The 16,407-nt window shown below is 49.7% G+C and overlaps 1 protein-coding gene across 1 annotated transcript in view; it reads left to right on the top strand.

Annotated features, from left to right (window-relative positions):
* STK11 (serine/threonine kinase 11) overlaps positions 1 to 16,407 on the top strand; it is a 31,814-nt gene that overhangs the window by 3,713 nt on the left and 11,694 nt on the right. The window contains exons 2-7 of the mRNA XM_041482432.1: positions 3,029 to 3,112; positions 6,338 to 6,427; positions 7,160 to 7,292; positions 7,763 to 7,899; positions 8,348 to 8,475; positions 15,198 to 15,255. Coding sequence (XP_041338366.1) covers positions 3,029 to 3,112; positions 6,338 to 6,427; positions 7,160 to 7,292; positions 7,763 to 7,899; positions 8,348 to 8,475; positions 15,198 to 15,255 — 630 coding nt within the window. The remainder of the gene's footprint in view (positions 1 to 3,028; positions 3,113 to 6,337; positions 6,428 to 7,159; positions 7,293 to 7,762; positions 7,900 to 8,347; positions 8,476 to 15,197; positions 15,256 to 16,407) is intronic.

A 16,407-nucleotide genomic window follows, 5' to 3' on the forward strand; every position in this document is an offset into this window, starting at 1 on the left:
AGGAATTCCCTGGAAAACGGTTCCTAGACAGTGGCCCTTGGGTAATTCCACGAGCAGTAACACACAGGGAGTAATGAGAGTGCAGTAATGAGCTGTGGAGGATCATACAGGTCTGAGCTGGGCCTTGGGCACCTGGAGATGTTGGGCTGGAAATAGGATGTTAATGCCAGCCTTGGGTCACTCCTTGCTGATATCCCAGGCCACAGCCTCATCTCTGCCCCAGCGCTGTCTCCTGATGTTCTGGAGACCCAGAAATTACAACTAAAATGTGTTTGGGACTTACATCAAATCAAATTATTTTTCTCTACCCCAAAATACTCTGCTTCTGCCCCAGGAAAATGAGCCCTGAAGGGCTCTCTGAGTCCTGGAGAGGATGTTGAGGGCTTAAACTTGTAGGACACAGTTACCTTAAACCTATTGGGAGAATCCTCATTTCTCTTTTGAGCAGGTGGAGGTGGCTCAGTCAGGCAGACACTGCAGAATCTCATCCCTGAAAAAGAAAAAGGAGTTTAGTGGGATTGCCAAAAAGAGGCAGGAAAACCTGGCAGCCTGTGGCTGCAGCAGCAGAGGTTTAATAACGCTGTGTGCTAATAGCCTGACACGTTAATTAAGTGTTTGGGGCTCTGTGGGATCCCAAGTGCCCTGTGCTGTACTTACCACCTCAGCAATTGCTCTGGTTGGAATTTGTTCTCCTTGGAATTCCTCGGAGGGTTAACCTGGGTTATAGGGCTGTGCTGTGACAGTTTGTTCCTGGGGTCTGCAAGTCCCAAGCTGGAACCTCCAAACAGGGACAGCTCTGCTGGGGAAGGACTTGCTGGAAGCCCTGGAGATGTGAGCTCAGGTGGGAATGGGCTGATCCCTCCTCCTCAGAGACGTGCTCCCCTTGGAGCTGTGTGGCTCAGGGACTTCCTCTGCTGAGCTGGATGTTTGCTTGGGTTGAGAGGTGAAATGCTGGGACCTGTGCTCCATGGAAGAGCCCAGGTTGTGATGGATATAGAACTTGGAATGCCAGACATCCCTGCAGGAGCTGCATGTGGATGGACCCTTGGGAATAGGAAAGAGAAAAAGTGACACTGAAATCTTCCTGGCACTTCCAGCCCTTGGGCTCACACAGTCCTGGATCAGGTGCTGCACTTCCTAAACTTTCAGGATGTTGTGGGAAAAACCTTGTGAACCAAAGGAAGGGAATGAATCTTTTTGGCTGTGTTGCTGGGTTTTGTTTAGGCAGGAATGGCCGGGAACAAGGTGCAGGAAGAACCCTGGATCTCACAGTGGAGATGTCCAGGAAGGAGACTCTGCTTTCCAGGTTGCCTTTGGCGTGTTCCAAAATGGTGTGGCACATGGAACAAGGGGGCAGCTTTGCTATTTACAGTTCTGAGCAGCAACACCCCATGTTATTTGCCAGAGCAGGTACCTTGCAGGGGATAAGTCTTAATCCACCAGGATGAGCTTAATGGATCTGACAGAGCTCGAGTTAGGTCTTTTCCCCCCTTGTCTCCTTCCAAGGGGGTTGTACTTGGAAGCAGGCCTTGGCCTCTGGCAGTCTGTCTGGTCACACACTTGCAGTGGGCTGTGGTGGGGTTTTGTTGGTAGTTTTGGAAGAAAAAAAAATTTCAAATTTAGGCCTGTTCTGAGGAGGTGAGACCTGTGTTCCCCTGCTCGAGGGGTTTGCAAAGCGAGATGGGATCGGAGGTGACTGGGCTGGCTGTCCCTGCTCCTCGGGCATTCCAGAGTGAAAGAGGGGCTAAAAATAGAAGTAATCTTTCCTCTGGGAAAAGGGTGGCTTGGCCTCTGCCCCAGGGGTGGGGGCACTGCACTGGCATTTTGGATTGGTTCGCAAAGTTCTCCTGGGGGGGGGGACTCATTACAGAAATATGAGATATTTATTAGTCTGTTGAAGGTGGGAGCAATTAGTGTGTGTGCTTCCGAGCTGTATTACAGGGAGTGAGTTGTTGGGATCAGGATTTTAAATGTGTTCCCAACATTTGGGCCTTAAAGCAGTTGTGTCTGAGTGTGTTTGCTCCCCTCTGGCAGCCCTGGTTGGAGCCCTCTGCCCTGTCCCTTCATGCTGCAGGATCTCCTCAGCTCCACACTGACACTGGCTGCTGTTCCTTGTGCTAATTTAATCCACTTCAGCCCTTTGGTCATTCCTATAATTAGACTTGTCTGCCATGTCCACACAATACTTGGGAGTTTTGCTGTGGTATCCTGGGTCTCTGCTCAACTCTTGGTGGCTTCTTCTAAATCCAGAGCTGAGAAAGGATTCTCTGGCCTTAATTTTGCTAGTGAAATAATTCATACTGCTCAGGCATCCTTAAAAGATCAGTGAGGATTCTCCTTGCACGCCTGCATCGGGGAAGCCCTTTCCAAGGAGCAGCTCCTGGTTGTTGCTCAGCCTTTGTGCTGGCCCCAGCTCATTACTGGAGCTGCTAATTGTGCCCGTGAGGGGCTCTGAGCTGGCTTTGGGCAGGGGCTCTCACTTCCAAAGCTGTGCTCAGAATTCCTTGTAATGCTGCTTCCCAGAGCCTGAGCTGATGAATTGTGACCACACTGCTTAAAGCACTCACCAAATCATTCTGGAAGGGAGCTGGGAAGGAGAATTTGGGAGCTCAGCACAGCCCAGGATGGAGCAGCAGCAGAACAAAGTGAAAAGCAGGACGTGCACTGCCAGGCACCAACAGAACCACCCTGACCTGACTGTCCTGCTCTGCCTGTTTCTCCACAGCTGGCATCCAGTGGGATTTTGCAGGATGAGTTTAATGCAAAAGAGACTAAACTGTGGTTTGGGGCAGGTACAAAATCCCTGGAGCCAAAGATCAGAACAGCTGAAGAAGGTGACATTTGAGGGACTTTTCCCCAAGCCAAAGGAAGATGGCTCCTCACTGTTTTACCTTATTTATTCCCCCCAAACACAGGATTCACTTCAGGTCTCTGAGCCATTCAGTCAAGTTACGTTTGGGTGAAATTTTGGAAGAAATGGAGTTGGGAATAAGCTTTTTAAATGTAACTTTTTCCTTGTCTCTTGCAGGGAGATCCAGCTCCTGCGGAGATTACGGCACAAAAACGTCATCCAGCTGGTAGATGTGTTGTACAACGAGGAGAAGCAGAAAATATATCCTTTTGCACAGGGCTGTTGATCAGGTTTGAACTCCCACTGTTCTCTGCTGTAGTTCTGCTTTTGGGAAGGCCCTTTTGGATGTTTTTTAAGCTTAAATTTTTGCAGCTAAATTGCTTTAGCCTGCAAAATAACCATCCTGCCCACCTGGCAGCCTTTCCACACAAACACAAATTCACACAGACACTGATCAAGGCAATTTTATCCTCACTTTGCTGGCTTTTGTGTGACTCTGCCACACTGAGAGCACTTTGTCTGGAACCAGTGTGGAAGTTCCTGGAACTGATGCCTTGTAGCATATGTTATAAATGGATCCTTTTATTTTTGACAGTGTTTTCTAACTACTGTCTTCTTATTACAGTACTCCAGAAAAGGAGTAATTTAATTGTGTGCATTAATTAGATCAAACACTCTGCCACCAGATCATTAGGATAAAGGAGTGTGACAACTTCTGCCTGTGCTGTGGCCTTGACAGAGTGAGGGGGACTACAAGTCAATTATTGATAGAGAGATCCTGTTTAATTAGGTAGAAGGGAGGAGGCAGCAAAAGGAGCCCGAGAGAGACATCGTGTGTTGGTACCAGGTGATGACAACCCAAAACCATCACTGGGAAATGGGATCTCTCCAAGGATGCTCCTTGCTGGACTTTCTGAGCAGTGCTGGTCCAGAGTTGGTTTTCAGTGCTTTTCCCTTGCAAGGACAGGTTGACTTTGTTATTTTTATCTTTAGCTGCTTCTACACTCTCACAAAGTTTGTTCCTCCCTGTGCTGATTCTGGCAATAACTGGGGGAATTTGTTTTCACTGGAACTTGGAGCAGGAATTCATCCATGATTTTGTTCAAGCCCTTCCCCAGCTCCTGACTGGCACTGCCTGTGCTGCATGTCCTGGGCTGTGATAGAGCAGACCTTGAGCAGCCACATGGGGAACAAGTTTGGGAACAGATCCAGCAGAAAAGGAACTGTTTCCCTGAGGCTGCCCTGGGGGCAGGGCCCTTAGTCATGCACAGGGATGTGTTGATTCCTTGCAGGAGGCAGAGTTGGGATTCAGGGGGAGATGTCAATTTTCCCATTGGTGATTAAAAAGAAAAATCCTTATTTCCAGCACAAGCACTGTGGGATTGAAAACTGGGGCTGTGGAAGGAAGGATTCTGTTCCCACATGAGTGTTCTGTTGCTGGTGGAAGTGCACTGCAGCTCTTTGTCATAGAATGGCTTGGGTTAAAAAGGACATTAAAACTCATCCCATTCCACCTGCTGCCATGGGCAGAGACACCTTCCACTGTCCCAGGTTGCTCTAAGCCCTGTCCAGCCTGGCCTTGTACACTTCCAGGGATCCAGGGGTAGCCACAGCTTCTCAGGGAAACCAGTGCCAGGGTCTCACCATCCTCACAGGGAAGATTTTTTTCCTAATCTCCCATCTAACCCACCTCTCTGTCAGTGTGAAGCAATTTCCCCATGTCCTGTCACTGTGTGCTCTTCTAAAAAATCCATCTCCATCTTCCTTGTAGGCTCCCTTCAGGTTAAGACAGCATTTGAGCTACTCAGCTAGTAAAAACCTTCAGTGATTTTCTGTGGGAAAGTGAAAGCTGTGACGACTGGATTAAAAATATCAATGACTTTTTAGTATTTAAGGCTGTTTGCTAACCTGCTGTGGCTGGGAGTGCAGAGCTAGTGGTGAATGGAGAGCTCATCCAGGCAGAAAATGAACCCAGTTCCATGAGCAGCATCCCAGGGATCCCATTACCAGTGTGTACAGCTGAGTGTGGGAGCAGAAGGCCTTGAGGAGGAGAGTGAGAGCTTGGGACACCTGTAACAGATCTGCTCCAGCCTGGAAGTCTGTTCTCTAATCTGATTGATCAACCTGAAGTGGATCAGTGACCAGGGAGAGGTGAGGAGCAGCCTGGCTGTTACTGACACCCAGCCAGGGCTGTCCTTGAGCCTCTTTGCTCCCCAGGAGCTGGTCTGGATTATCTACCATCACTGGTATTCTCCTGACAGTGGGAGAGTTGATGTATTCCAAATCACTCTGATAGAAGTAGTTCACAGATTTCTTCCAGAGTAAGAAAGGGTAGGAATGAATTTCGGGAGCTCTCTCTTCTGTTCTTTCTTTTATTGATTTACCAAGAGTCTTCATACCCATCATAAATTCTGGTTTAGGGTATATTTAGAGTATTTTAGGGTCTCTGTAAAGAGCAGCTCATGGGGAATGGGGCAGGAATTTAATGAGTTTTCAGTGTTTGGAGCTGCTAGATGGAATATTGGCTGGAAAGGGGCAGCAGAGTCCTCAGCCCACATCCCACACAGGGCAGGTGTCTCCCTTCTGCCTCTTCTACCTCAGGTGGCTTCTTGGGGCAAAAGTAACTTATTTTGGGTTTAGGCTGAGAAGACAACTGCCTGGAGGAATAACTGACCATGCTCAGGATTGCAGGGGAGCCCTGCCAGCCTCTGCTCTGTCAGGACACTCCCCCGTGTCCCAGGGTCTGTTCTCCCAGTCCCCTCCAAGCCAGACTTTTCCTTCAAAAGCCCAGGGAGAGGAGGTAACAGAAAAATATAACATTAGGCAGTCTGGTTCCCAATTTTTGGCCCCAGCATTAAAGCTTACAGAGATAAAAACTGGAATATGCTGCAAGGGAACAAATGCTGCAAAGTGCCAGCAGCTCTTGGCATTCTGTTGTAACTGTTTTTATCCATGTGGTTTCACAAAGCTTCTCAGCTCTCCAAGGATCCTTTTTCTTGCTACTGGAATACTCCTGTGGAGCTGGGGGTAAGCAGCAGCTGTTCCATAGAGCACACAGCTGGGTAGTTTGGGACAGGGAATGAGGAATAACCAGCTTAGGGGAAGGTGGTGGGAGCTCTCTTTCATCTCAGGTGCAGAACATCCAGGGCACTGGGGGAATGGGCTGCAGCTCCTCTGCCAGGGAGTTCCCAACTTTCTGTGCCCACTTCAAGGTATTTCCCTGTTCTCTGTCATGCCTGTGAGATCTCCAGCTTATTTATTCTGTGGAGTTCCCATCCTGTTCCAGGTCTGGTCACGGAGCTGCAGATGCTCATTTGGCAGAAGGATTTTCCTGTAGGTGCTTTCCTGTCCTGTGGGAACTGGAGGAACATTCCCTCAGTACTTGGGAAGTGCAGCCATTCCCTCTGGGATGGGGCTGCTGCCCATCTGAGGAATGTTCAACACTGAGGAGTGTTAACCCTGGAGCTTCCTTAACTCTGCCCTCACGTATATGGTGATGGAGTACTGTGTGTGTGGGATGCAGGAAATGCTGGACAGTGTCCCAGAAAAGAGGTTTCCAGTGTTTCAGGCTCACGGGTAAGTTCTGTTCCTCTCCCCACTGTGTTCTCTCGAGTGGAGAGCATGTTCTGCTCTGCTCAGACTGTGTTTGAAAGCAAACCTAACTTTATGCAATAATTTCATATTTTACACCTGCAAAAAAGTGAAAAGCTCTTGAAGTGGCCAGCAGGGATTGCCCTTAGATTCTGGGAGGAAAACCATCATTCTATTGATTTTTCTGTTATTTTTGTTTTACTTCCTGAGCTGCCCAACAGCCCCCCTGGTCCCTGTGCTCTTGCCTTGCCAAGGGGTGTGAGGGGGGAATTTCCTGCCTAAATGGAGGTCAAGCCACAGTTCAGCATCAGAAAAGACTTTAAAGGCCTTGGGATGGATTAGGGATTGGCAATATCCAGCATGATCAGTTAGCTGGGATAAGCTGAGCCCCTTTTACTCCTCAAGGAAAGAAACCTGAGAATTCTGGGAATAGATACAAAAACATTGTCAGCATCAAATCAGGGCAGAGCAGCAAATCCATCACTTTATGGTCATATTGTCATTTTAGTTTAAGAGATCTCTGAGATTACAGACAGCCTAAATGAAATTCAGGCACATTAATATTATTTCTGGGTATTATGAGATGAAACACTTGCCTCTACAACTGCCAGGCTGCGTGTGGGTTACAATGATGGCCCAGAGTCTCTGACCACAGCAAAAAGCTCCTTTCTACTGGCTAAAAGTGTTTGATTTTTTCCCCTCTGCCTCTCTCTGCAGGTACTTTTGTCAGCTTATAGATGGCTTAGAATACTTGCACAGCCAAGGGATTGTCCACAAGGATATAAAACCGGGGAACCTCCTGCTAACAACCAATGGGACACTAAAAATATCTGATTTAGGCGTAGCAGAGGTATGTGAGAAGCACAGCAAAGTCAGAATGGGACATTCTAGATTGAGGTCACCTCTGTGGTGTCATTGATTCATTGTGCATTTAGGCTTTTGTTCTGTTGCACTTGCAGAGTGCTCTGAGTGACTCTGAATATTTATTGCAATTGGCAAAGCACTTCTTTTGGTAACAGCATGAAACCTCTGCTCAGGAAACACAGAGAAGGAAGATGTCAATTTTGGATGAGCCCAAAAGTGGGGGGAAATGGGGATAAGCTGCATAACCTTGTCCTTCTTTTTATATGGAGACTGTCTTAGGTAGGAGAGGTGCAGGATTTGTCACTGTGGCGTGTGGCTGCTGTGGTGGCATGATCTTATCATCTATAAATGTTCAGTAGAGGAGTTTTCCCCTTTTGTTTCCCAGGTGGAACTTTTCCAAGAGTCACAGTTTGTTTTCCTTGGAAGCCTGACACTGTTTGGTCTCTCCTGCCTCAGGCACTGCATCCGTTTGCGGAGGACGACACGTGCAGGACGAGCCAAGGGTCGCCAGCATTCCAGCCCCCAGAAATTGCCAATGGCCTTGACACCTTTTCAGGCTTTAAAGTCGACATCTGGTCTGCAGGGGTGACACTGTGAGTGCCCAGGAACCCCCAGGAACTTCACAACTAATGACACCCTCAGCTCAGTCCTGGCCCAGCTCTGTCATCACCGCTCTTGTGTGGTGGGGGGAGCTGAGAGGGGGGTGCTGCTCACTCCTGTGGGTGGGTTTGTGCTCCCCAAAGTACCTGTAATTCTGCACAAGGGGATCTTTGCTCTCCATGAGTGACTCTGCAGCTGTTGCTCAGCTCCCAGAGGCACAGCCAGGGCAGTAACAGAAACCACAAGTATCTCCAGTATTTATTTTTAAGTTTTTGCTGTCCCAGACTGTGATGAAGGCAGGGTAAACTTAAAGAGGTTTTGCACATACTGCCACATATTCCTCTTTTGGTTTCCCCTTGGCTGCTTTTGGCTTATGTAGTCAGGTAAGAACTGAGTACCTGTGAGCTGCTTCTCATCCTGCTTCTCCTTCTGCCTTCACAGATACAACATCACAACGGGTCTGTACCCTTTTGAAGGGGATAATATCTATAAATTATTTGAAAACATCGGGAAAGGCGACTACACAATTCCAGAGGATTGTGGTCCTCCACTCTCAGACTTATTGAGAGGTGAGTCTTCCCAGCTGGTTCCAAAAGGGTAACATTTATAGATGCAACAGCTCCTCAGCTTGCACAGTGCCAGAGCTTCCTTCCAAGTGTCTTGTGGGGATACGGGATCCTTTTAGTCAGGGAGGTTATACTTACAGCCTCACAAGACTCTGGCAGATCTCCAGCACTGGTGTTTTCCTGAGATCCACTAACGCCCTGCACAGCTTGCAGCCACTGCTGTATAGAGTTGGTTCTTGCATTGCTTCCTGTGCTCTGAGAAGCTTTCACTCTAAAGACAAAGCCCACAAGAGGTTAAATTTAAAATGGCATAATAGCATTGATGCAGGTTTGGACAGTGAGAGCACTGAGATGCTGTGTCCAGGCTTTCCCTAATGTCACACACTGAGTACTTGGGTCTGCTGTCCCTCCTCATCAACCTCGCCTCTGGATGTGTCTCAAGTCCCATTTGTTTCCTTCCCCCCAAATTCAGAGCTGCAGGATACTGGAGCAGGTGCCCAGTTTCACAGCAGGGCTGGGATAGGATCACGAGAGTGGCACTTTCTGTGGAGAAAGTTGTGGGGTTTTTTGATTTTTTTTTTTATTCCCATCACTTACTGCAGCAGCTTGATGTTTAGTGCTGAAGAGTCTCTGCCTGTGGAAGGTGAGTGGTCAGGCAGGGCAGCAGTTGTGCTGTACACAGCAGGCAGCCTGGTGAGTCTCTGGCAGGAGCTGGGATGTGATTCCAGCCTGTGGGAGAGCCTGACCAGTATTCCCAGTGCCTCCTCGGCAGCAGAACAGCCGGGTGCAGCTGTGCTCCCCAGCACAGGCTCATCCTCTCCTTTATCTTCAGCTCTTTGTGAGGAATCAGCCACCAGATGCGGGATGTTTGTCTTGCTTCACATTGGTTTTCCTGGTCCTTGTGCTCTGTGGGGTTGTGAGGGGCTGGGGGGCACTGAGTGCCTCTCTGCTGGCAGCGTGTCAGCTCTGCAAGGCTCAGTGCAGAACCCCGGGCTGGGTGCAGGGCCCCAGCTCCCGGCTGGGTGCAGGGCCCCTGGCTGGGTGCAGGGCTCTGGCTCCCGGCTCGGTGCAGGGCTCTGGCTCCCGGCTGGGTGCAGGGCTCTGGCTCCCGGCTGGGTGCAGGGCTCTGGCTCCGGGCTCGGCGCAGGGCTCTGGCTCCCGGCTCGGTGCAGGGCTCTGGCTCCAGGCTCGGTCCAGGGCTCTGGCTCCGGGCTCGGTCCAGGGCTCTGGCCCCTGGCTGGGTGCAGGGCTCTGGCTCCTGGCTCGGTGCAGGGCTCTGGCTCCGGGCTCGGTGCAGGGCTCTGGCTCCCGGCTGGGCGCAGGGCTCTGGCTCCTGGCTCGGTGCCGGCCGTGCTGGCGGCAGGTGGTGCTGTCAGTCCGAGCTCTTCCGCTGCTGCCGCCAGGGCTCCCCCGGCCCCTCGGCACCAAGGAGCTGCCAGACCCCCGCAACCCCCCTCGGAGGTTATTTTAGCTTCCCTGGCCCCGTGCCAATGATGAAATCAGTTATTTCCATGTGTTTCCAAAAGCATTAGCCAGCTTTAGCAGCTTTCCGAAGGCGTTACATAAGGCAGCGCTTCCAATGGCGCTCGGCACAGCCGGGATCTGGCTGCTCTGCTGAGCCCGACACAGCGGCTGCTCGTGGCCTGATGTGCTTCACATTGTACCTGCCAGCCCCAGGGAACAGTGGCCTGAGCTCCGTGTGGCATTTGGCTTGTGGCTGCTGAGTCTAAACGTGGCCTTTTAATGAGCTGGGAATTGCCCAAATGGAGCAGATCCTGCAGTCCTGTTGGTCCGGCAGCAGTTCTCCTAAAGCATCCAGCAGAACTCCTTGGAGGTTTGTGATCAGCCTCTCAGCTGCACTTAGTGCTTCCCCCAGGGAAAAGGAGCGTGGCAGTTTTCTCTTTTCCTGTGCTGAGGATATTGACAGCTTAAAATCTTGTGCTTCATTAGCACAATAACTCCCCTCCTAGTTCTCTTCCCACCCCTGCGTGAGATCTGGAGCTAGAATTACCTACTCTTCCCTCTGCCTGATTTTACATGGTGGAGCCTTGAATCTGGTGCCCTTTGTCCATCTCTTACAACCTGAGTCTCCTTCTGCATCCTCACTGCTGTCTGTTTGTTTGTCTGCATCCCTTCTGTGCTTGTGCACCACAGAGGTGGGAGTCAAGTGGGTTTGATGAGGAGAGGAGCTTGTCCGGGAGGAGGTGACTGGACCCCGTTCTTTCAGGGCAGTGAGGAGCCCTAAGGATCCCTTTTCCTGTCCTCTCTCCCATCTGAGAACAGTCTTCCACTCCTCATCTTGCTGTGTACAAGCTGCTACATTGCAAAAGCTGGCATAACCTTCTGATATTCCCCTTGCTTGCTGTGAGACACATTTTCCAGCGGTCAGCATGCCAGGTTGCCTCGAGGGGGATGAATTTTGGGATGGGATTGCTCCAGCTCTGCCTCTCTTGAGGCCTGAGCAGCTCCCCAGCATCTGCTGAAGCCCAGGGCTGAGCCATGCAGCCGTGGCACCATGTAGCTATGGTGACAAACCTGGCTGCTTTATTTAGTTCCTGCTTTTCCTCCAGAACATCTGCATTTCCTGATCGGTGCCTGCTCCTCCTGCAGCAGGCTGGAGCTGAATCCATTGCCTGTGGATCAGATAGTGTAGGTGGCTGTGTTTGTGTGAGCAGCACAGACACCCCCAGCTCAGCTCTGTCGCTCTGGTGGTTTTGTCTCATCTTTGTGTTGCTTTGAAAGGCTCTAAAAGCCCTCACAGGGCTGCGAGTGCCTGGTCTGGGTTTGAGTGAGGCAGAATTCAGTTCAGCAAAGTGCTCATTTCCTCTGTCTGCCAGGGCTGTGCTGACCACAGGCACCACAGCCAGGCTGTGAAGCAAACACAAACACACTTTGTAAGGTTTTTTTGTTCTTCTGTTGACTACTTTTGTAGTGTGTCTTTACTTTTTCTTCCCCTTGAGCTTGTTCTTATCTTTGTTCCCTTTTTCCAGAACAGCAGAGTTTAGAGGACTTAAAGCTTCAGTGGTATTTAGCTTGTAAAGAGACTTGCATGACAGTATATCCTCCAGATTAGTTGGGATGCTGCTCCTCATTTTGTCTCCCTAATCAGGGATGAAGCTTTATTTGTACTCTTCAGGGATGGAAAGAAGAAGGGCTGGTGCTGTTTTGTGTGTACAGAGAGTTGTGTCAGAGTAGAAGGGTTTATAAATAGTCTTAAGGTTCTTCTGGCAGCATCTGCCCATGGCTTATCAACTCCTGTGCACTTTGCTTCTGGACCAGGAAAATGCACAAGGTCAGCTTTCCTCCTCCTGGTCTAATAGACTTTTACTGGAAGAGGAAGCTCTGAGGCTGCAGCTCTGCATTAATCAGCATCTGGATTGATTTCCAGGCCCTGAGAGCTGGGACGTGGTGGTTGGATCCTCAGCAGTTTGTTTTCTCACTTGCATGACCTTCCCTCGCTGGGACAGTGAGAGGATGCATCCTGGTGATGGTGGGATGCTTTAATTCTGCTGTGGCAGGGGTCCCCAGGGCTGTCTGTGCCCTTCCAGAGGCCTGGCCTAGATCACAGGCTCAAGATTTGCCTGCAGAGGGAGTTTGTGACCAGAACAGCAGGCTGAGTGCAGGGAGAGGGAGAAGGTCCTGCCTCATTTACAGACTGGCCTCACACTGCTTTTACAGTGGTTGTTAAATGTTGATCCAAGTTGGAGACTGAAGTGGAGTCCAGGTTGAGTCTGTTAATCTTGCTGTTGGATTTTTTCCTGCTTCTCCAGTCCCACACCTGAGACTGTCCTGTGTTCTGAACTCCAGGAATTCTGCCCTGGAGCTGTGCCTGTCCAGGATCACTGAGTGTAGGGGCTGGGGGTTGTGAGGAGCTCAGGGCAGATCCATGATCTCCAGTTTCTGGCTTGTCACTTGATGTGATTTGCAAGGGTTTTGAAACTTGATGTGCTGCAGGGGACACGATACCCCTGTCTGGGCACGACTGTGTGGTGTCTGTTCTTAGCAGTTTAATAGCTGATAATTCTCCATGAGGGGACTGCATACTGTAGGAATAATTTCCTCATGGAAAGTGTTGTCAGGCACCCAGTGAGGTTTGGAACCCCCATCCCTGGAGGTCTCCAAAGAACACCTGGACATGACACTCAGCCCTCTGCTCTGGGTGACAATTTGGGGATCAGCCGCAGGTTGGACTCGGTGATTCTGTGGCACCCCTGTATGCACACAGCAAATCCCCTGGGAATACCAGGGAGCAGAGGTTAGAGTTGGGCCTCCTGAAGCATTCCCTGGCACGGCCTGTCCCATCCCTGCTCGCAGATAAACTCCAGGGAAGTCTTTACCCTAAATGGCCGCAAGCGGCGGCTGCTGCGGGCAGGCGCTCCAGGATGACTTGCCTGGTGAATAGAACATGATGTTTTGTCTTGCTGAAGCCTCTCTTCAGTGCAGGACTTGAGCCACAGAGCTGCCACGAGTGACTCAGAGCTGAATGTATGAATGTACATTTTCAGTGAGGACACTTTCTGTTTTCTTTCAAATGTTGCCCCAAATGTGGTCATTTTTCATTGAAGTAAAAATTCCTTTAGCTCGATTATTTTCCTTCTGCCTTTTTAATGGCTTAAGAGCAACAGCTCCCTGTGCTGTGGCTGTTTGTGACTACTGCTCTTTTAATCATTTACCTTAAACTTCTTCTCCTGCTTGTACCGGTTTCATCTGGTAAATGCCTTAAATTTCAAAAACACCTTGAAGTGTGTTTTTTAAATAAATCAAGGGGGGGAGTGGGTGGTGTCCTGACTTCCCTTTTTCTTACAACATTAATAAGAGAACCTGACCAATACTTGTCCCCTAATCTTCACGTGAGAGCTCTTTGCAGCCCTATTTCTTAAAAAGAAAGAAAGAAAAAAGCCAACTCATTTGGGAAGCTCAGCTGTGAAACTGTCTGATCAACTTATTAATAGGTTCTTTAATTAGGTGTGGGATGGGTTTTTTTCCCTCTGAACTTCTTTCTTTTTCTGTAATGTGAGGAGAAATTCCATCTGAACGTGAGAAAACTCCTTTGCTGCCAGGGTTGAGCTCTTGCACAGGTTGCGGTGACAGGGTGGGGTGTGTGGGTGTTGTAGAGTTTCCATCCTCAGAGGCCTTCAAAACCCAGTCCAAACAATCCAAAACTCTGAGGAACTGGGCTCTGAGGACTCCAGTGCCTCAAATTCCTGGGCCAGGGACCTGACCTGTGACCTGGAGAGCTCTTCCTGGATTGCTTTAACTTATTCCATGTGATGTCATGTGGATCAGTAGTGATCCCATCTGCCTTAAAGCTCCTAATGCTGTCACTAGCATGGATAAACCTTCCCAAATTGCCAGGGCAAAGTGTATTTTGGGTTTTGGGGGTGAAATAACTTCAGTCTTTCCCCACTGTACTGTCCTCTTCCCCCTCTTTGCCCAAGTCCTGATCTGATGTGATATGAACAGACTGACAGGGAAGATGTTCTGGAGCAGTTTTTGGTATCACATGTTCTGTGGTGATTTATCTCTTCCATGACCTTTGAATTATAGGTTTTCACCTCCAAGGCCCTTGCAGCTTCCTACTTGTACTAGGATGTGTCTTTCCAGCCCTCTCTTCCCAAGTGTCCACCCAGACGTATCCTCCACCTTGTGTTCTCAGTGTGTCCTTGTCCTGGTTCTCCCCAGCACTCTGCACTGTTTGCTCCTGTCCTGACTTTCTGAATTCCTGTTTGACGGTGAGTGCTGCTTCCCAGACTTCTCTTGTTGCTGTTGCTGGGTTCCTCCTGATCCAACCCATCTCCAAACCCTCATTCTTCATCTAACCTGTTCAAGACTTCACAGTGCAGGTGCTTCAGGAGCAACAGGAGATCATCCAGTAAAAGAAAAACTCCTTGTAGTGTTCAGCCATGAGGCTTTGTTCATGTTCAGTAGGTGAATATATTCCTGGAACCTTCATTGGAGAATATCTTGGATGCTGCTGGATGAAACTCTCAGGGTTCCATTGGTTCATTTCTGAAGAATATGGCAAAATTTTCTCCTTCCCTTCTGTTGAGTTGTGAAGCTTCTGAAAGGCAGTGGAGCAGTGTGGGCATCCCAGGAGACTGTTTAAGGAATCCACCTCCCTTTCTCCCAGAGAGAATAGGGATGAGCTGTTTTTCCTGTCCCTGCTCTGCTCACCACCCACCCCAGCTACCTCAGCAGATGATCCCAGAAATCCAAGTCCTGGTCAGGGCACAGGGATGAGCAGCAGGATGAGGGTTTTTTGTTGGTTTTCCCCTGCTGCACCTCAGAATAGAATTCCACTAGACCAGAGGATCTGGGATACTGAGCAACTGGAATTGTGCTGTGCCTGAGGCTTTAGCTCTTCCATGGAGGATGTTCAATGGAACTATCTCTGAAATGTAAAATCTTGATGTTCTTTGCTTGGAGAGTTTCTTGGAGCTGTGATTGAGGGCTGGACAAGCCTCAGTCCCTGCACTGGGAGGGAGGGATGGGCTGTACCTGCAGATGGGAAGCTGAGGAACAGACTGGAAGAGGTCAGCAATGGGATTGGGATTTTATGCTGAGTTTCCTGTGGCTGATGGAGCAAATCCAGTCCTGGTAGCCTGGAGCCACCAGGACTGGACACAGCATGGCTGTTGGGGAGGGAAGAGCAGAGCTTTGTGCTTCCTGGCTTGACTCAGCTGAGAGTGTCTGTGATCACAGCTGGACTTTTTTCTTCTTTTCAGGGATGCTTGAATACGACCCAGCCAAGAGGTTCTCAATACAGCAGATAAGGCAGCACAAGTGAGTGTTCTCTTCCTGCTCCTCCTCTACCTGTGCTCCTGCTCTCACTTTGTTTCTTTTTGACAGCAGACACATGGAAGTCACTAGATCTCCTTCCTCCAGCTCTGCTGGGGCTCTGGCAACCTCCACTTGGCTTTTTTCCTCTTATTAGAGCATCCGGTGAAGCACTGGAATTGCTAACCAGTAAATAAGGAATATGTTGGAAGTCTGTTTGTGGCGTGCCTGCTTCTGGATAATTAAGGGTTCTGGATAATTTTTTCCAGAGGCCAGCAAGTACTAATGGAGCAGAACAGGAGGTCCTGAAAGCTGTGTTATTATAGCAGGACTGTTCAGTAACGTGTGTTACTTCTGGCCAGTCTGGGGACAGAAATATCCCCTGGTATTTGCTCCATATGGAGTCAGCATGTGGAAAAGCATTCCAGGACAATAGGAAAATTTTTTTTTTCTTTCTCTTTAATATCACAGTCCTCCCTCCCCCATATCCTCCCCCATTTTCCGTGCCATAGTCAGGGGGGGAAATGCCCCGTTATCACTGAGGGTTTTTTTTTTAAGGATCTGTTTGAACACGCAGGCTCTGAGCAGAGATTTCCTGGGCGGATAAAAGTACAAGAACAAAAAGCATCATGAGGCTGCTTCACTGCGGAGGCTGCATTAGCTTATCTCCTCTTGGAATGGGAAGTGCTTCTGAGGACAGGCAGAGCTGCCTCTGGACTGCAGCTGCTTGGCCCTTGAGCCTGCCCTCATCCTTCTGGGAGCTGTAAAAGCAAGGATGTGATCCAGGCTGGTGCTAAGCCCACTCCATGCTGCAGGAACAGCACTGCTTTCCTCTTGTGTCTTTGGAAAAGCCATGTGCTGTCAGGTGACAGTCCCTGGGAAGTGCCCAAGGAGCCAAAGCCAGAACCTGAGAGGCCTGAAGTGCACTGGGGTTCTGCAGGGAGCAAATGGGACCAGCTCCAACAGGGATTGGAGGGACCAGGGTGCAAGCAGAGCTGGAGGGCAGGGTTTATGAAGCTTCCCAGGTGATTAATTAATTGTAAGGGTGACTCTTCTGTAGTAGCCAGCCCCATGCCTGGGTTGTTTCAGGGGCTCTGGGCATCTTCCATTCGAGGCTGCCTTTCCCTGCACGTGCCTCCCAGTACCAGTGGCCATGAC

This window comes from Pyrgilauda ruficollis, unplaced genomic scaffold (genome assembly GCF_017590135.1).
Source record: "Pyrgilauda ruficollis isolate IOZ18807 unplaced genomic scaffold, ASM1759013v1 scaffold115, whole genome shotgun sequence".
Taxonomy (NCBI): Eukaryota; Metazoa; Chordata; class Aves; order Passeriformes; family Passeridae; genus Pyrgilauda; species Pyrgilauda ruficollis.